The 20,634-nt window shown below is 48.8% G+C and overlaps 2 protein-coding genes across 3 annotated transcripts in view; one reads left to right on the top strand and one right to left on the bottom strand.

The window, feature by feature from the left end:
• Nucleotides 1-1,471, bottom strand: part of NAT10 (N-acetyltransferase 10) — a 35,712-nt gene extending 34,241 nt beyond the window's left edge. Inside the window, exon 1 of the mRNA XM_048852836.2 lies at nt 1,351-1,471. The gene's annotated coding sequence lies outside the window, so the exon portion shown is untranslated. The remainder of the gene's footprint in view (nt 1-1,350) is intronic.
• Nucleotides 1,128-19,132, top strand: LOC142072522 (uncharacterized). Of its 2 annotated transcripts, none has more exons than XM_075129502.1 (5): nt 1,128-1,533; nt 11,152-11,329; nt 15,258-15,576; nt 17,562-17,648; nt 18,487-19,132. In XM_075129502.1, the coding sequence occupies exons 1-3, from the start codon at nt 1,153-1,155 to the stop codon at nt 15,311-15,313; spliced, it is 615 nt and encodes a 204-aa protein (XP_074985603.1). In that variant the 5' UTR covers nt 1,128-1,152; the 3' UTR covers nt 15,314-15,576; nt 17,562-17,648; nt 18,487-19,132. The 2 variants fall into 2 exon arrangements, with proteins under 2 accessions (XP_074985603.1, XP_074985602.1); XM_075129501.1 differs by having other exon boundaries at nt 18,483-19,132.
• The last annotated feature ends 1,502 nt before the right edge of the window (nt 19,133-20,634 follow it).

Below are 20,634 nucleotides of genomic sequence, written 5' to 3'. Positions count from 1 at the left end.
ATGACTTATGAGGAGAGGCTGAGGGAGCTGGGATTGTTTAGTCTGCAGAAGAGAAGAATGAGGGGGGATTTGATAGCTGCTTTCAACTACCTGAAAGGGGGTTCCAAAGAGGATGGCTCTAGACTGTTCTCAATGGTAGCAGATGACAGAACGAGGAGTAATGGTCTCAACTTGCAGGTTTAGATTGGATATTAGGAAAAACTTTTTCACTATGAGGGTGGTGAAACACTGGAATGCGTTACCTAGGGAGGTGGTAGAATCTCCTTCCTTAGAGGTTTTTAAGGTCAGGCTTGACAAAGCCCTGGCTGGGATGATTTAACTGGGAATTGGTCCTGCTTCGAGCAGGGGGTTGGACTAGATGACCTTCTGGGGTCCCTTCCAACCCTGATATTCTATGATTCTATGAAAAGGGCTATTTGATCACCTAGTCCAGTGGTTCTCAAACTTTTGTATTGGTGACCCCTTTCACATAGCAAGCCTGAGTGTGACTCCCGACCCCCATGCTTATAAATTAAAAACATGTTTTTTATATTTAACACTATTATAAAAGCTGGAGACAAAGCAGGGTTTGGGGTGGAGGCTGACAGCTCGCGACCCCCCATGTAATAACCACATGACACCCTGAAAAGTCATGACCCCGTTTGAGAACCCCAACCTAGTCCATCCTCTGCCTGTTTGGGCTGCTCCCTGCTGTAATTTTCATATTCCAAGGTGACTAAACACCTCCATAAAATCAGAATATGTTCTTCAGAAAACAAAACAAAAACAAGATGCCAGGTGTCCAACGACACAACAACTATTGTGACTGCAAAACGACACAGGCCCTCTGATCCGCATGTAAAGCAGGGGGGAAAAAAGGAGCAAGGAAAGCTGTATGGGAATGAATTTAGGAGTATCCCGAGTTTAACACAGGACTGGGGCTGGTTCGGAAGAATGAGTGTGGGAAAGGGGAGAAAGAAAAGACCAAGATTGCTAGGGAAAACAGGAAAACGGAGCATCCCCGGAGCAGGAAGGGAGAAAGAGACCGGAGAAGCACGGGATGGGGGCGCCAGGAAAATAAAGAGGCTTGTGAAAGCGTTGGGGGAAGGAGGTTGTAAAGGGCTGGGCGGTGAAGTACATCACACGCACAGATCATGGCCGCCAGGCTAACTGATGCGAGCCACATGGCAGAAACTTCTCATATTTTCCATTTCCAAAACTCCAGCCGACAGGAGGAGGAAAAAACGGCTCCAGGGGCAAACGCACCCACGCCTCCCAACTCCGCAGCCCCCTACCCACGCCCCGCCACATGACAAACCATCGCTGACAACAGGGCTCGGGGGCCCTCCCGACTACCTCCATCGCACGCACCTCACCGAGCCCGGCGGCGGGGCCGCGGGAGACACCCCGGGTCGCGGAGGCGACTGCTCCGCAGCTCCGGCCCCAGCAGCGAGCCGGCCTCCGGCAGCGCGGCTCCGGCCCCACGTGGCAGGCGGCCCGGGGAGGAAGGACTCGGCGAGGCGGGGAGGCGGCGCGGCGAGCGGAGCATGCGCGGTAACTTCTGCTGACGGCTCTGCCCGGAGTCCGCCCGCACTGGGCAGCGCCTCCCGGCGGCGGCTCGCGGGGCGGGGCGGGAGGGACGGGCGGTGTCGGGGCGGGAGCACTGAAGGCGCAGGAGGGGCAAACCGCTCGCAGCCCAGGGAGCAGCGGGAGGGCGACCAGAGAGAGGGGGCGCGACCCACGCTGGGGATCCCGCTGCGGCAGGGGGGAGGCAGCTCCGCGCCGCAGTTTCTAGGCTATTTCGGGGGAGGTGGACACAGCTTTTAAAACCCAGGCCTGGCCCCAGCTCGGGCTAAGGGGCTGCTGTTTAACTACCGTGTAAAGATCCGGGCTCCAGGAGCCTGCGAGGTAGGAGGGCCCCAGAGCTCACGCTGCAGCCGGATCCCGAACAGCCACACCGGTTAAACAGCCCCTTAGCCCGCCAGCTGGCACAGGCCAGCCGTGGTTGTCTAACGCTAAGGGCAGTATAGACATACACACCCTAGCCGTTAAGGGACACGGGGCAGCTGGAGCGCTACGCCGGCTATGAAGGGAAGAGGGAGAGGGTAGCATGGCTGAACCTGTTAGGCAGATATACTGAATTCCCTCCAGAGCTGATATTGCCTTTTCTGGGTACAGGTGCAAGTACTAGTTACATAGTGCGCTGCTGTTTAAAATTAGGTACTTGGTGTATATGAATACTCTTTGGTGGTCAAGAGCAACACAAAGGATTATTATTTAGAAGAGGGAGTGCAGAATGCTCCGGCCCACTTTAGGAGCACTAGATCAGGGAGGGTAAGGGCCTCATCGCCCTTACCCCAAGGGGAATCTAAAAAGATGCATTTTAAGTCCCTTTAAATTTAATTGAATGTCCTTTGTTATTGTATTATGAGGAGAAAAAGTAAACACAAGGGAAGGTGTGTGTGTGTCCAGCTTTCTGTATAGAGCACGCTTAAGCATTACCTCACTCCCAGTTTTGTCCTCCAGCTGTAACAGTTTGCACAGCTAGACCCTGATTCACAAAAAAGTCAGGAAGTTTTAAAAAATTTACATCAGACACAAGCGGGGAGGGGAGAAGGGGCGAGAAAGGAGCAGCTTAAGACATATACAAGGTGGATGGGAGAGATTGTGTGGTGTTGTTTTTTTTTTTTTTTTAAATCCTGGCAGCTCTTTGAATGTAGAATTAGCACAAAATAAAGATGAAGAAGTTTAGAAGTACAGGGGAAAAAATAAGGAACATTAAATATTTTTTATAAGTTACACCACTATTTCGCAAGTGCAAGACTAGGCAACAACTCATAAAATGATCACTACCCTATTCAAAAGTTTGATTTGTACAATCTGTTACCCACTTTCTAGAATATAAGAAATACCACCCAATTAAACAATAAATGCAGAAAAGATAGCAAACATTTTTAAGTCCACAAACTGGTCTGTATGCTGCTCACTGGCGGCACAGAACGGGGAGATCACGGGATACAGGCTCTTTCAGATGTTAAATTGCATTTATAACTAACATAGATGGCTTAAGTGGATAATTACTTTAAAAAGTAGATGCTATAGTTCCCATAAAATGCAGGTGTTTTATACATTAACTCAGAGGACACTGTAAGGAGGAACTGCCTACCTTGGGCCTGACCTAGAATCATAGACTAAGGTCAGAAGGGACCATTATGATCACCTAGTCTGACCTCCTGCACAATGCAGGCCATGGAATCTCACCCAGCAACTCCTGTAACAAACCTCTAACTTATGTCTGAGCTACTGAAGTCCTCAAAGTGTGGTTTAAAGACTTCAAGGTGCAGAGAATCCTCCAGCAAGTGACCCGTGCCTCACACTGCAGGGGAAGGCGAAAAACCCCAGGGCCTCTGCCAATCTGCCCTGGGGGAAAATTCCTTCCCGCCCCCAAATATGGCGATCAGCTAAACCCTGAGCATGTGAGCAAGATGCACCAGCCAGACACCCAGGAAAGAATTCTCTGTAGTAACTCAGATCCCACTCCATCTAACATCCCATCACAGGCCATTAGGCATATCTTCCGCTAGTAGTCGAAGATCAATTAATTGCCAAAATTAGGCTATCCCATCATATCATCTCCTCCATAAACTTATCAAGCTTTGTCTTGAAGCCAGATATGGCGTTTGCCCCCACTGCTTCCCTGGGAAGGCTGTTCCAGAACTTCACTCCTCTGATGGTGAGAAACCTTTGTCTAATTTCAAGTCTAAACTTCGTGATGGCCAGTTTATATCCATTTGTTCATGTTCACGGTAGTATTGATCTTAAATAATTCTTCCCCCGCCATAGTATTTATCCCTCTGATATATTTACAGATAGCAATCATATCTCCTCTCAGCCTTCTTTTAGTTAGGCTAAACAAGCCAAGCTCTTAAGAGTCTCCTTTCATAAGACAGGTTTTCCATTCCTCGGATCATCCTAGTAGCCCTTCTCTGTACCTGTTCCAGTTTGAATCATCCTTCTTAAACATGGGAGACCAGAACTGCACACAGTATTCCAGATGAGGTCTCACCAGTGCCTTGTATAACCTAGCCTGATGCATCCCAAGACCGCATTAGCTTTTTTTGACAGCCATATCACACTGGCAGCTCATAGCCATCCTGTGATCGACCAGTACTCCGAGGTCCTTCTCCTCCTCTGTTACTTCCAAGTAATGTAGTCCCAGTTTATAACAGAAATTCTTGTTTTAATCCCTAAACACATGACCTTGCACTTTTCACTATTAAATTTCATCCTATTACTATTACACCAGTTTACAAGGTCATCCAGATCTTCCTGTAGGATATCCCGGTCTTTCTCTGTATTGGCAATACCTCCCAGCTTTGTGTCATCCGCAAACTGTATTAGCACACTCCCGCTTTTTGTGCCAAGGTCAGTAATAAAAAGATTAAATAAGATTGGTCCCAAAACTGATCCCTGAGGAACTCCACTAGTAACCTCCTTCCAGCCTGCCAGTGCACCTTTCAGTAGAACCTGCTGTAGTCTCCCCTTTAACCAATTCCGTATCCACCTTTCAATTTTCATATTGACCCCCATCTTTTCCAAATTTACCTAATAATTCTCCATGTGGAACTGTATCAAATGCCTTACTGAAATCAAGGTAAATTAGATCTACTGCATTCCCTTTGTCTGTGTCTTCCAGACCCAGGTGCCGTCCTGTGGCCACACTGCTCCACCAGAAGCAGAGAGGGAGCCAGGACTGAGAGCAGCCACTTGGGTTCCTGGATCAGAAGGGAGATGCTGCCCTTTTCCAAGCGTAGGGGAGGGTCAAGGTTACAGGAGCCCATCAGCTTGATCTAGTGAGAGGGGTTCCTTCCTTCTCCAATCCCAAGCCTATGGGGGGGAGGGAGGCAGCAAAGTCAAGGAGCTAGGGGTAACAGCAGTAGTTTGAGCTCTGGGGGAGGAATTCCTCAAATCCTGGACCATAGGAAAGGAGAAGCAGGATATGCCTCAGGGAACCCTATAGGGAGCCATGCTCCCCAACTGCAAGCAAGGGGGAAGGGAAGCTCTGGCTGCTTGGGCTGGCTGAGAGAAAACACACCTGGAGGGATGTCTATCTCACTTTCACCCCACAGCAAACCGCAAAGGAGGTGAAAATTCTCAGGGGGTTTTGTTTTGAGCAGACACTTGCCTCACAAAGCATAGCCCCTCTGCAGGTGCATGCAAGCCCTGTTAGCACAAGGCAGGAGGACAGCTGCTGTACCGAGAAGGGTCTTGGTTCGTGGGTAAACGCATCCCAGAGTTGGGCTCAATACCTACACAGAAGGGGACAGTGATCTTGGTCAGCTAGACCAAAGAGACACACTGGGCCCTGGCATGCCCCTTGCTCACTGTAGACAAATATACCATACATGGGTTTGCTAGAACACAACTTCAATTATGAAATGTGGTAGGGGTTTGTGTGTTGCACACGTTTTTAAACCTACAATATTCCAAGTTTCTACTACTTGAATATTGTATCTGAATTCAAAACAAAATTAAAGGATTCACTGAAAACAAGTGTAAAGTACTACACTTAGGAAAGAAAAATACAAAATAGGGAATAAGTGGCTATGTGGTAGTACTGCTGAAAAAGATTGAGAGATTATAGGGTCTCTCATCTAATGAGTCAACAATTGATGCAGTTGTGAAAAAGCCTAATATTCTGAGGTGCATTAATAGAGGTGTATAAGACACAGGAGGTAACGGTCCTGCTGTACTTGGCACGGGTGGGGCCTCAGCTGGCGTTCAGTGTGAAATTCTGGGCACCACACTTTAGAAAAGATGTGGATAAATTGGAGAGTCCAGAGGAAAACAACAAAAATGATAAAAGGCTTAGAAACACCTAACCTAGGAGGAAAGTTTTAAAAAACTGAGCATGTTTAGTCTTCAAAAAAGAAGCCTGAGGGGGAACATAACAGTCCTCAAATACGTTAAGGACTATTATAAAGAGGGCCATCAACTGTTCTCCATCTCCACTGAAGTAATGGGCCTAGTCTGCATCCAGATATTAGAAAAAAATTTCTCACTATAAACGGAGCTAAGTACTAGAATAGGTTTCCAAGAGAGGTTGTGAATCCCCATCAGTGGATATTTATAACAGGTTTGACAACAACCTGTCATGGATCGTCTAGGTTTACTTGGTCTTGCCTCAGCACAGGGGGGATGAACTCTATATTTCTACGATTCTATGTCCCAATTTTTAAAAATGTGTTTCTTTGTACACCTCCTGATACACAAGAGTCTTTCCAGCCAGGGTGAAACAATCCAGGCAAGGGAACAGTGAAACTAATTCTACCCAAAGAATGGTGAAACAAAGTAAATCAACTGATAAAATAGTCTTTTACAAAAATTTAAGACAGAAATGTGTTTTTCAAGCTGTCCTGCCTCTTCCACTTGAAAGATGTTTGGTCATTTATTGACTCCTTTGCAGATTTGATGTCAGAGTTTTAAAAACAATTTACAATACACATCTACTTAAGTTTTGTTTTAGTAATTTTATGGTTGTGAAGCTGTAGAAGGAAGGGAAGTCAAGTGACTTTCCCAGAAATAAAACACAGATGACCTGCATCACAACTATAGCACTTAGGAGCATAACAGAAGGTTACTCATCTTATGCAGTAACAGAGGTTCTTCAAGATGTGTCCTCCTGTGAGTGCTCCACTTCAGGTGTCGGTGCATCCTGGCGCCCATCAGTGACTTATGGTAGCAGTGTCTGTGCGGGTCACATGTGCACAGTCGGCGTCTCACAGTGCCATTGTGTCCGCATCTAATGCACGCACCACTTCAGGTGACTGTAGAGCAGTGTTCCTCAGAAGACAGGAGGGACTTCAGGTTCATTTGAGTCGTAGAGGAAAATACGGTTAGGCGTCAGCCCTGGAGTCTTGACTGATTGAATGGTATAGTCTTCTCTTCGCAGGTGGAGTGTAGACCTCCAAAGTGCGAAGAGTGAGTGGAGCACCTTGTCTGTCTTGTTTGAAAAGAGCTTCTCTCAGTCAAAAGGTAAGTCCTCAACCTGGGTTTGGAGTTCTCTTTGAAAAGAGAAGCTCTTTTCAAACAAGAGAGCCAGAGGATTGTAAGCAGGATGGCTGGTGCATGACTATGGCTGTGGCCGTGGTTCTGGCTGCCATGTCCACGACGTCCAAAGACGCTTGAAGGACTCTTTTAGCTAGGAGTTGGCCCTCATTTACAATGTCTTGGAATTGTGACTGTTTCTCTTTGGGGAGCTCTGCTGTGAATGAGCAGAGTTTCCCATAATTATCATAACTGTATTTTGCCAGCAAGACTGAGTAGGTGGAGACTCAGAATTGTAATGTCACCGAAGACTAAATTTTTTGTCCAAAGAGATCTAGCCTCTTGTGTTCTTTGTCACGTGGGGTCGATCAAAACTGTAGTTTGCCACATTGATTAGCAGCATAGAACACCAAAAAGAGTTGGGTGTGAGATGAGGAAATCTGCCCCTTTGGTGGGAACATAATACTTTCTATCCACCCTTCCGCATGTCAGTGGAATTGAGGCCAGTATCTGCCAGACTGTCTCCGCTGGTTCTAAGATCACATCATCGATGGGCAGAGTGATTTTGGAAATAGATGTAGGTTACAAGATTTGTACTAGCTTGTGTTGGTTTGTATGCACTTCCTCCAACAGGATGTCCTGGCTTTGGCTGACCCACTTAAAGAGTTCCTAGAACTGCCTGATGTCATCCGCCAAGGTAGGTGGTAGCAGCATGATTACCTCATCCGGGGAGGAGGAAGAATTGTAAGCAGGAGATGTCACTTCCTCATCAGTGGCTGTTTGTGTCATCCCCAACATCCTGAGCCTCTGTTGGCTGTGGAGTGGGAGACATGGGGTAAGACCTCAGCTCATCTCTAGGAGCCATGGGTAGCCTGGAGTGGAGACCCCAGTAAGTTGCCCACAGTTCCCAATGTGCCCACTGCATTGGGAAGGCCATTGATGGATATATGTCCACAGTAGTCCATACCACGGTTGAGCCAGCTGATAAGGGTATTTATGACCCATCTGGCTCCAGGCTGGTTGTCAGTCTTTCAGTGATGAGTGGTGCAGTGAGAAAGTGCATGGTTCGTACACATCATCATCAGACAAGTGTACCGTGCCATGAGAAGTATGGGGATCCCCTCTAATGTACAGGAGAGCCCTCGGTACTGAGTAGTGGGGAGAGCGGTGCCAATGACACAGCCAAGTCTCTCTGTTGCAGTAGATTCTGTGGCAGTTTTGATGTCAGTGCCATTGGCGCCAATGGGGATGCTCTTGTTGGTGCCCTCAGATGTGGTTTTGATGTATTTGGTGCGGTCAGTGCCAACTGCAATGTCGGTGCCAAGGCGGAGGCTTAGGGCCTGAGGAGACAATCAGTACCAGGTCCCTTAAGGGTGAGTTCGGTGCCGTGGAGGAGGCATTTTGCCATCTGGCCAACTCAGTCTTCTTTGCTCGGGACTTGGCAGTGCTGGAAGTGCCCGGAGCATCGTAGGTGCTCACCCAAGCCTGTGTCAGCATCGGGGATAGTGACCTAGCAGGAGACTGCCTATGTTTCCGCAGTGCTCTCTGCGGTGACGTCTGCACCCTCTTTCTCGGTCTTTTAGAGAAAGGCACGTTTCTTGTTCCTGCAGGGTGGTGCCAGAGGAAGGTCTGTTGGTCTGGCTTTGGTTGGAGAGATTTCTCCATCAGTATCATTTTCAAGTGGAGATCTTGGTCACGCCAGGATCTCACTTTCAGATTACTGCAGTGGGCACATTTTTGCAGGATATGTATCTCCCCAAGACATCGGAAACACAAAGCGTGTCCGTCCGAAACAAGTATTGCTTCACGGCAAGAGTTGCATCACTTAAAGCCTGGGGAGCTTTAAAGCTCTGATGTTAACTGACCCCGGTGGGGGGAGGGTAAACTGGTTAAGTAAACTTTTTTTCCCCTAAAACTAGCACCAACACGAACTATAACTTTTTAAAGACTGTTTAAACTGCTCTCTTTTTTAAAAGAGAACAATGGCAAGAATAATGAACTCTGCCCCTAAGCTCTGTCTTCAGCCAAGGGTGGTTGAGAAGGAACTGGAGCGCTCGGGTCCTGCATGCGCTAGATGCGACACCAATGGCACCGCAAGACACCTACTGCACACGTGTGACACGCACAGACACTACTACCGTAAATCTCCGACTGACAGTGCCAGGAGTCACTGACACCTGAAGTGTAGCACCCACAGGGACAGCACTCGAAGAATCAGCTTTCTGCCGGAAGCACAGCAACAGGAGATCTGGCATCCACTCTTGAAGAGGAGGTTACTCACCCAGTCCAGTAACTGATGTTCAACATGAGCGTCCCCATGGGTGCTCCACTTCAGGGCAAGGTGCGTCCCAGCCCCTTCGATCAGAGATTTCTACAGCAGTAATCCTACGGGCTGTGCCTGCCTCTCGAGCTGTCAGTGTTCTAATAGCGTGTGCACAGCCTGGGCGCCTCAGTTCCTTCTCTACAACGGAGTGTGTTACAAATTCCAACGTAGAGGGGAGGAGAGCAGACAGTGGAGCACCCATAGGGACACTCATCTTGAAGAACGTCAGTTACTGCATAGGGTGGGTAACCTCTTCGAGAAAGAGATGTCCCTGGGGGTGCTCCACTTCAGGTGACTGAAAAGCAATACCCCTTAGGGTGGTTGGGACTTCGGATGAGGCAAGAAGGCTGTTGACAAGACAGCTCTACCCCATCTGGTGTCAGACGCTGCAGTGTGGATGAGAGCACAGTGATTAGCAAAGGTAAGGGGAAGTTACACACCTTGCAGTAACTGAAGTTCTTTGAGATGTGTGTCCCTGTGGGTGCCCCACTCTCAGTGTCAGTGGGTCCTGGTAGGGACGCAGGCGCTCCATTGGTATCTCCCGTCTCGTTGGAATCTTCCTGAGCACCTGCGTCCCACACCCCCCTCAGTTCCTTCTCTACCGTGGAGCAATTATACTAGCACTCCAAAGTAGACAGGAGGAGGGTGGGGAATAGAGCACCCACAGGGACACACATTTCGAAGAACTTCAGTTACTGCAAGGTGAGTAACTTCCCCTTCTTCTTCTTCTTCTTCGAGTGCTGTCCCCGTGGGTGCTCCACTCCAGGTGAATGTGTAGCAGGACCCACTATGGTCGGTGGGATTTTGGAGATGCGGCAGTGAGTACTGTAGAGAGTACTGTATGGCCTACTATGGTGTCTGCCGTGGTATCTTGCGTGATAGCATAGTGTTTGGCAAACGTGTGTTCAAATGACCATGTCGCCGCTCTACAGATGTCAGAAATGGGTACGTTATGCAAGAAGGCAACAGATATTGACATAGCTCGAGTGGAATGAGTTCTAATGCCTTTGGGCAGTTGAATATTTTGAATACAGTAAGAGGATCTGATGCAGTCAGAGATCCACTTGGACAGATGTTGTTTAGAGATAGCCGTACCTTTTGATCTTTTGGTGATGGAGACAAAGTTGTGGAAATTTACAAAATGGCTTAGTGCTGTCTAAGTAAAAGGCAATTGCTTGCCTGACATTGAGAGTATGCAGGGATGCCTCGTGTGGAGTCTTGTGAGATTAGGGATAAAAAGCAGGCAAGTATATCAGTTGGTTAAGGTTGAAGGTGGATACCACCTTAGGGAGAAATTTAGGATGTGGTCTCAGAGTGACTTTGTCTTTGGAGAAGATTGCGTAGGGAGGATGGGCCATCAGGGCACTTATTTCACCTACTCTCCTTGCTGATGTTATTGCAACTAAGAAAGCTACCTTCATGGACACAGGGAGAAGAGAGGAGGTACCCAAAGGCTCGAATGGAGGTTTCACGACAGCGTGAAGAACGAGGTTAAGATTCCATGTAGCTGCCGTTGGGTAAATTTCAGGGTAGAGATTTTGCGGGCCTGTGAGAAATCATTTTATGGTGGGGTGGGTAAAGAGTGAATAACCTTCTAACAGGTCGTGGAAGGTGGTAAGCACCGCCAGGTGTACTTTGATGGAGCTGAGCGAAAGTCCGTCCTGTTTTAGTCTCAGGAGGTAGTCTAGAATGTTAGGGAGGGTCACTGTATTGGGCGTTAAGTGATTACCTGAGCACCAGAGGACGAATCGCTTCCACTTCTACAGGTAAGTTTTACGAGTGGAGTCTTTTCTACTGTGCAGGAAAAAACATATCGGACTTGCTCGGAACAGGCTAGTTCATGGGTTTGGAACCATGAAGGAACCAGGCTGTCAGGTGGAGCTTTTGGAGCTGGGGGTGAAGAACCGGTCCATTGTCCTGTGAAAGGAGATCTGGCCTGTTGGGGAGAGCCCGTGGATGATGGGAGGACATGCGGAGTAGGTAAGGATACCACGTCTGTCTCGGCCAAGCCGGGGCAATAAGGATGACCCGGGCCTTGTCGTCTATGATCTTCCGAAGAACCCTGTGTAGCAGAGGGATTGGTGGGAAGGCATAGAGGAGAGAGTTGTTCCATGCTCCTAGGGATGCAGTCCCGAGTCCCGCTCTGGAATGAAACAGCTGACGTTTTTGATTCTGGGTTGTGGCTAAGAGGTCTACTGACGGGGTGCCCCAGAGGGAGAAGAACTGTTGAAGTATTATGGGATGCAGTTCCCATTCATGTTCTGTTGAGAAGTGTCTGCCGAGTGCATTGGCAGTAGTGTTGGGGCAGCCTAGTAGGTAGGAAGTGATGATTTGTATTTGATGTTGTATGCACCAATTCCATAGTCAGATGGCTTCCATGCAAAAGGAATGTGATCGGGCTCCCCCTTATCTGTTGATGTAGTACATACATGCTATGTTGTCTGTTAAGACCCGAATAGATTTGTTCTTTATGAGGGGAAGAAAGTGAAGGCATGCTTGCCTCACTGCTCTGAGCTCTAAGAGATTTATGTGTAGGTGCATCTCTGATGCAGACCACCAGCCTTGTGCCCCCCTAGATGCACTCCCCAGCTGATTAGGGAAGCGTCTGTGGCGAGCATGAGCATTGGGGATTGTTACTGGAAGGAAACCCACATGCAGAGGTTTTCTGGTCTTGTCCACCAATGTAGGGAAGCTAGAACACTGGGAGGAGAAGTTAGCAGCATCCCTAAGATGTGTCTGTTGGGTTTGAAATTGAAATTGAGCCAGCCCTGAAGACATCTCACATGTAGCCTGACATACTGGACCATGAAGGTGGTGGCTGCCATGGGACCAAGGAGCCGTAGACAGATTCTTGCCTGTGTCTTGGGACAAATAGAGAGCGTGCGTATGAACTGCGTGATAGCGAGGAATCTGTGCTATGGGAGCAAGGCCCTGCTCTGGATTGAGTTGAGATGAGCTCCGATGAACTTGATCTGTTGTGTAGGTGTCAGGGTGGATTTTTGGATGTTTATTTGGAGGCCTAGGTTGTGAAAGAGGGAGATGGTGAAATGGTAGCTTGAAGTGTCTCACCACAGGAGTTGCCTTTGATGAGGAAATCGTCCAGGTAAGGGAAAAGCGTGATCCCATGTTTGTGTAGGTGAACCTCGACCACGGCTAGAGTTTTGGAAAAGACTCTCGGCGCTGTGGAGAGATCAAAAGGAAGAACTCTATATTGAAAATGGTTGTGACAGATTGTGAGCTGGATGAATTAATATATGAAAACAAGCATCCTGTTCTTTTTCTGGGTCAGGAAGTAATGGGAGTAGAATCCTTTCCCTCAATGTTGCGTCGGCACAGGTTCCAACTGTGAGACACTTCTACGCAAAGTAGGTGCTCGTGAGAGGGAAGGGGAAGGGTAGGAGGATAGGATATGAATTGGATAGAGTAACCAGATTGAACTATTTCGAGGACCCAGCGATCCTGTGTAATACGCTGCCAGGCATGTTGGAAACTCTGGAGGCGGTGGCCAAATGGGCAAGTAGGCTGTGGAATCAAGTGGTGTTTGAGCAGACCCTTGACTAACGTTTCAAAATTGTTGTTTATTCCTGGATAAGTGGGAGGTGGTTGCTTGAGCTTGATTTTGTCTGTGCTTAGGGGGTCTAGAGCGATTCCTATTTATGTCATATGATTTGGGTTGAGGCCGATGATTAAAATTGTTGTGTGCGTGGTCTTTGGTAAGGTTGGTATCATTGTCTCCTGGGAAGAGATGGGTGAATACCCATGGTGCACAGTGTCGCTCTAGAATCTTTCATACTTTGAAGAAGTTCATCTTTTTTTTGGAAAATACTTTGTCTTTATCAAAGGGGAGGTCCTCCACTTTGGTCTGCAGATCTTTAGGGATGCCAGATGCAGAAAGCCATGAAGATCTGCCCATAACCACAGCAGTTGCAGTATTACGGGCTGCTGTGTCTGCCGTGTCTAAAGAGGCTTGTAGGGCCATTCTGGAAATCAATTGGCCCTCGCTCAGAATTGATTTAAAGTCCACTCTCCTATCCTCTGGAATGTAGGAGACAAATTCAAAAAGTTTATTGAAGTTATCAAACTCATAGCTGGCGAGGACTGCAGAGTAGTTTGCAATCCTGAATTGTAGAGTGGAGAACGTGTAAATCTTGTGTCCCAAGACATTAAGACATTAAGGCATTTAAGGTCCTTGTCTTGTGGGGTGGGCCAATATTGTGGCTGTTTCGTCCTTTGTGCAACTGCATCCATGATGAGAGAGTTCAGTTGTGGGTGATCCTTAGCAGGAACATAGTATTTACGTTCGGCCTTTCTGCAGGTAGGTAATAAAGAAGCTGGAGTTTGCCAGAGTGTCAGCTGGTTCCAGGAGAGCTTCATTTATAGGAAGCACGATCTTTGAGGATGCAGAGGGTTGAGGATTCTAAGGAGTTTTTGTTGTGTCTCCTGAACCTCTTCTAGGGGGATGTCTTGACTGAGTGCCACCCTCTTGAAAAGCTCTTGAAATTGTTTACAGTCGTCCATGTTCTGTGGAGGCGGGGGGGGAGAGGGGAAGAGGGCTCTGTCTGGAGCAGATGGAGAATTAGGGGTCGGTGAGTCAGGATATGGTTTGTAGCTCATATTCTCAGGAGGGGGTTCAGGTACTCTAGAAGTGGACGGAGCTGGAGATTGAGGCACAAAAGCAGGTAGTGGTTTCGTGGAAGAGGTCTGAGGAGTAGGAGGATGTGGCCAAGGGTACCACTGGGGCCAAGGCATAGGGTAAGAGAACCCAAGTGCCGTCCATGAGGGGGGAGGGGGGAAGAGTGTAGGGAAACTGAGGATGGTGGCTGAGGACTGTAGCTTGAGGTGGAAGAGGGTCCAGTGGAGGAGAAGAGGCAGGTGGGGAGAACTCGGTCTGCTGCTGTATATTGGGTTTGCTGTCAGTGAAGGTAGCCAGTTCAGGTGGTGAAAGCGGCTCTTCTGGATACACAGGGCTCACTCTTCGGAGTGGAGAGTTAAGCTCAGGTGACACTGACAGATCACATTCAGTGAGGAACTGCTACTGCTGCTCCCTGGGCTGTGCTGAGCCTGGACTGTGCTCTAGCGCATTAGCAATTGAAACTGAAAGTGTCAGCGGTGCCGCGGGTCTGTTGGAGGTGCCCTGCAAGGGGTCCACTGCTGGTGCCGGGGCAGACTTGGTGCCAACATTCTTCCTGGCACAGGGGCAGAGCGTGCGGTCGGCACCGCAGCTATTTTTAAAGCTGAAGCGCTTGGTTCCACGGAGACCTTCCCGGTACGGGAGGTTGGATTCCAGCCTCTGCGATCTGTGGGAGCCACGGCTGAGGCTTTAGAAAGGGCTGAGGCACCTGCCTGTGGTGCTGTCAACACAGAGGGTAAGGATCTCGTGGGAGACCACTTACCCTTGTCAGAGTCTCTCCCTTGAGACTGCTGTCCTTCTTGCCTCTGCTCCACAGAGGGTGAAGCAACGCTCCCAGCTGGTTCGGATCTGGCCGGGGAGCATGTAGGAGCGGGTTTAACTTTCTCCGTCTCCAAAAGGGGCTGCAGGGATTTTTCCATCAGACACATTTTCAGTCGCAGGTCCCTGTCACGCCGAGCCCTTGACTTGAGGCTCGTACAGTGGAGGCACTTTGCAGGGATGTGGGTTTCCCCGAGGCAGTTCACACAATGTGAGTGCCCTTCAGACCGTGGCATGGAGTCCTGACAGGAAACACACTTTTTGAATCCTGAAGTCACTGGAATTGTGAACTAGAAATGGCAGGGGAGAATGTCTCAGCAGGAGACAAGCCTGAAGCAAAAAGTTGTTTGTTTGTTTGAAACTAAGTAATTAACTATGTAACAACACTAAAGGAAGGGAAACAACTGGGATGTAACTAATAACTATTTCTATATTCTTTGATACTTTTTTCCAACAAAGACCAGGGAAGAGAAGTAGCACTGCCCCGAGTCCCGTCCTCAGCCGGGGACGGTTGAGAAGGAACTGAGGGGGGTGTGGGACGCAGGCGCTCAGGAAAATTCCAATGAGATGGGAGATGCCAACTGGGCGCCTGCGTCCCGACCAGGCACTGCTACCGAAAATCTCCAATCAACGGTGCCGGAACGCACCAACATCTAGAGTGGCGCACCCACAGGGACAGCACTCGAAGAAGGTCCGATGCCCAGGTAGCTGCCTTGCATATGTCAGACAGAGGGACATTACAGAGAAAGGCCGTGGAGGCGGAGACAGCGCTGATAGAGTGAGTCCTAATTGATGTAGGAGGGTGTATTTGCCGAGTTGGTAACAAAGGTGTATGCTGTCAGCAATCCATTTGGAAAGTCTCTGTGTAGAGATAGCATTTCCTTGTGAGTGCAGAGTAGTAGAGACAAAAAGTCTGGGGGTTTTCCTAAATGGTTTTGTTGTATCCAGGTAAAAGGATAATGCTCTGTGACCAAGACTGTGCATTGTCATTTCAAAGGCATTAGCGTGAGGGTTTGGGAAAAGTGTTGGAAGGTGTATAGGTTCATTGAGGTGAAAGGGAGAACGTATCTTAGGTAAGAACCTTGGATGTGCACAGTGTGACCTTATCGTGGAAGAACGCGGTATATGGAGGGTCCGCCCTAAGCGCCCCCCATTTCTCCTACTCATCTGGCTATAAGGAAGGCGGTTTTCATGGATAGGTGGAGAAGGGAGCAGTAGCCGTCAGTTCAAAGAGTGTATCCATCAGGGCTTTGAGAACTAGGTGTAAATCCCAAGGTGCAGCAGGTGGTTTCACATCCAGGTATAATGTCTGGATGCCCTTCAGGAACCTTTTGCTGATTGGATGGGCAAAGACAGTTACGTTGTCACCCTTATGGTGGAAGGCGGTGATTGCCACGAGGTAGACCTTCAGTGAGCTCGTAGAGAGGCCAGATGTTTTAAGGTGTAACAGGTAATCCAATATCAGTGGGAGAGAAGCAGAAACTGGGGAGGTCTGTTTGCCAGCACACCAAGATGTGAACAGTTTCCATTTATGCAGGTAGGTAGTGCATGTGTTGTGTGTTCTGCTGTGTAGCAAGACAGTACATACTTGGTCCGAACATGTTAACTCCACATTAGAGAACCATTGATCAGCCAGGCCCTCAGGTGGAGACATTGTACGTCGGGGTGAAAGACTTGTCCCCTATATTGTGATAGGAGGTTGCTGAGTGGTGGAAGGGGAATGGGTGGCTTGACTGACATTTGCAGGAGAAAGGGGTATCATGGTTGTCTGGGCCATGCTGGGGCTATGAGAACGATGTTGGCTCTGTCTGGTCATATCTTCTGAATTACTCTGTGTAACAGAGGCATTGGTGGGAACGCATACACGAGAGTCTCGGTCCAAGGGGAGTATAAAGGCATCCCCCCGTGAGTGTTTCCCCAGGCCTGTTCTGGAGCAGAATGTCTGGCATTTTTTGTTTGTTGCTGTGGCGAATAGATCCAGGTCTGGAAAATGTCGGAAAGAATGACGTTGAGTTCCCACTCATGCTGTCAGGGGAACGATCAGCTGAGCTCGTCTGCGGTGGTATTCGAGAACCTGGCAGGTATGAGATGGAGACATAGATATTGTGTTGAAGGCACCAGGTTCCAAAGTTTTACCGCCTCTGTGCAAAGGGAGTGTTATCGGGCTCCCCCCTGCCTGTTGACATAAAACATGCATGCGATGTGGGCTGTCACGATTTGAATTCGGCAGTTTTGGATGATGGGAAGGAAATGGAAGCAGGCATTGAATACAGCCCAGAGCTCTAGTAAATTTAGGTGAAGCCTGGTTTCTGAAGTGGCCCAGAGACCCTGAATGGTGAGGTGGCCAATGTGTGTTCCCCATCCTGTGAGGGATGCATCTGTGATGATGGTAATTGAAGGGGGATCTTGTCAGAAGGGAATCCCAGTGCAGAGGTTGATGGGAGAGTTCCACCAGAGAAGTGAGTCCTTGACTTACTGGGGCATAGTTAGTAACCTGTTTAACCTGTGCTTGTTTGGTTTGTATGCTATGGCTAGCCAACCCTGAAGGCATCACATGTACAGGCGAGCATTTGCAACCACAAACATGCAAGTGGCCATATGTCCTAAGAGCTGTAGGGAGTCTCAGACTGTAGTCTGTGGGCTGGCACATATCTGGGTAATAAGGATGCCCATTGCAACACCAGTGGTGGAATTGAGGTGGGCGCCGATGAAGTTGATTTGTTGGGTAGGTTGTAAGGTAGATTTGTTTTTGTTTATTTGCAGGCCCACGGTGCGGAAGCAGTGAAGGGTTGCAAGAATTCTGTGGTTCGCTTCTAACTGAGTGGGAGACTTGAGGAGACAATCGTCCAGGTAAGGAAATATGAGGATTCCTTTTTTCCAGAGATGTGCTATTACAACTGCTAGCACCTTGGAGAAGACTCATGGTGCGGTGGAGAGGCCAAATGGGAGGAGCCTGTACTGGTAGTGTTGTGCTCCCACAGCAAACCTGAGGAAACGTCGATGGCCAGGGTGGATAGAGACATGGAAATATGCGTCTTGGAGGTCGAGGGTTGAAAATCAATCTCCTTGCTCCAGCGTCTGAATTATCATTAGGAGAGTAACCATCAGGAATTTCTGTTTCTTGACGAACTTGTTCAAACATCGAAGATGGAGGATAGGGCGCCAACCGCCGCTTTTCTTTTCCATCAAGAAGTAGTGGGAGTAAAACCCTTTCCCTCTGTGTTGAAGGGGTACCTCCTCTATTGCTCCGAGATGTATGAGATGTTGTACCTCCTGACAGAGCAATTGTTCGTGAGAGGGGTCCCTGAAGAGGGATGGGGTGTTAGGGTGGGTGGGAGGTAAGGAGAGGAAGGGGATGGCATAACCCAATCTGATAATTTCCAGGACCAATCTGTCCGTAGTGATGGTTTGCCAGTTGGCCAGGAACGGACGCAAACAGCATCCAAAAAAATGGTTGGTTGGAGTTGGCGCTGGAGAGGGTGTGAGGTTTTCTATACTCTCGACCAAGACTTCAAATTTATTTAGGTTAGGAGGGTGGGTTGCCGTTGTTTGCGGAGGCGACATCATTGGTTCCTGGGCCTATGTCATTGTTGTGTATCATATTGTCTGAAAGGTGGATGTTGCGCAAAGGTATGGAAACGCAGTCGTTGGTATGGCTGATATCTATATTGTCTCTTCTTTGAGGCAGGTGTTTGGATGCCTAAGGATCAGAGAGTGGCATGGGAATCCTTCATGGAGTGAAGGACCTCCTTGATTGTAGCGGTGAAGAGCTTGTCGCCAACTTTGACTGTATTCTGTATCTCCTTCGGAAAGGAGGAAGAAGCAAGCCATGAGGACTGCCGCATGACGACGGCTGTGGCTGTAGATCTGGTCGCTGCATCCGTAGCATCGAGGGTAGCTTGAAGAGCTGTGTGGGAGATCAACTGGCCCTCGGACACCACTACTTGAAATTGTTGTCATTTATCCTCCGACACATCATCAATAAATTGTATTAGCTTAGCAAAATATGACCCCCAAAATTATGCTAAGAGTGCCACATAGTTCACTACTCTAAATTGCAAAGTGGAAGAAGATACACTTTGCGGCCAGAGTCCAGTCTTATTATTTTTGTCTGATGGAGTGGAGCAGAAGTGTTAGTATTTCTTTTTCTGATTGGCCGCATTGACCACTAGCGAATTAGGTCAAGGGTGCATAAATAGAAACTCAGAACCCTAAAATGGAACACTATATTTTTGGTCCAATCTTTTGCTAGTGGGTTTTATTGTAGCTGGGGTCTGCCAAATAGTTTTAGCAGGTTCCATAATGGCCCCATTAATTGGTAGGGCTATTTTGGAGGCGGTCGTAGCTTGCAGGATGTCTGTAAGCTCGTGGTGTGTTTCAGGTACCTCCTCCAGGGTAATCTTGAGCTCTTCTGCTACTCTGTGAAACAACTCTTGAAAGTGAGCAAGTTCATCAGTAGCAGGAGGTGGTGGGGGTACCATGGCATCTTGTGGTGTTACCACTATAGACGAGGTGTGTGGGGCAGCAGCATCCTCTGTAGGGGTGGTGGCCACTTCAGGTCTTACCTGGGTTTCAGTGTAAACAGGCAGTGGGGAGGGTTTGACAGCTTTCCTTTGGGCAGCCCGCGGAAGACCTGAGTGTGGTGCGGTGTAGGTCCAGGTCCATGGACCCCAGTGTGGCCATTGCCCTGGGGAGGGGGGATAGGTGGTCCGATCCAGGGATTACCATACCAGTGTGGATAGCCTTGAGGATATGGAGATCGTGCTGAAATGCGTCTCTCAGTTGTAGGTAACTGACTCTAGGGAGAGTATTGAGAGGAAAACATCTGGTCATCGTATTCCTCTTCCTCTCACACTTCATTGGGAGGGGCTTGAAGGGGTAGGGGAGTACTGAAGGTAGGGTGCTAAAGGTCTCAGTGATAGGCTGGTGCCGAGGAGAGTCAGGAGCATGGGACACCCTTAAATCTTCTGGCTGTAAAAGCTGCGGTGGAGCTAAGTGACCAGGAGTCAGTGTCAGGGTAGCTGGTTGAGGCAGTGTGTGCTGAGGCGTCCGTTGGCGCACCAAAGGGTGTCCCGGGGCGCAAGCTGGCTCCGCAGGGTAGGAGCCCCTGAGGTAGGCACTGCAAGGGAGGCAGGAGACCTCAGGAGGCTCGGTGCTGAGAGCAGCGGCTGTAAAAGTGGCGCCACAGTATCAAAGGATGGGGCCACAGCCGCTGCTCGTGCTGTCAGCACCCCAGCAGCTCGTAGCACCGTACTAGCAAAGGTGGCCGTAAGAGAGCTGAAAAAGTCGGGTAACTGGAAGCCCTGAGCCTCGGCATCATGTAGTGGGGCAGCCAACTCACCGTCGGTGCCCGCAGCGCGGAAGGGGCTGAGCCGCAGAGCCAGAGCCAGCGGAGCCCGGAGAGCCAGTTTTAACTTTGTCCCCGAGGAACGACTCCTGAGGGGAGAGGAAGCTGGCCATTTTTTTTTTTTTGCTTTTCCTTTGCCTCTGGAGGGTGTCACAGAGGTTTGCTGGCCAGGGTCAGAGGCAGGTATGAGGGAGTTTTCCAGGAGTAACATTTTAAGCCTGAGCTCCATGGGCTTGCAGGTCTGCGCTTTCAATTTGTTACAGTGGATGCATTTTTGGGGTACATGAGACTCCCCCAAACAGCATACGCACTGGGAATGCCCATCAGAGATGGGGATGGAATCCTTACAGGAGGTCCATCTCTTGAAGCCTGGGGAGTTTTTTTTTTTTTTAAGAAATAAAAGTAACAGTTAATGTAACTTATCTAAGTAATAATTCTAATGACTGAAACTATCTAACTCAACTGAGAAACAAACTAACTAGTTAGTCT

This window comes from Caretta caretta, chromosome 6, assembly GCF_965140235.1.
Source record: "Caretta caretta isolate rCarCar2 chromosome 6, rCarCar1.hap1, whole genome shotgun sequence".
NCBI classification, from domain to species: domain Eukaryota; kingdom Metazoa; phylum Chordata; order Testudines; family Cheloniidae; genus Caretta; species Caretta caretta.
This window is presented reverse-complemented; position numbering and strand designations above follow the sequence as displayed.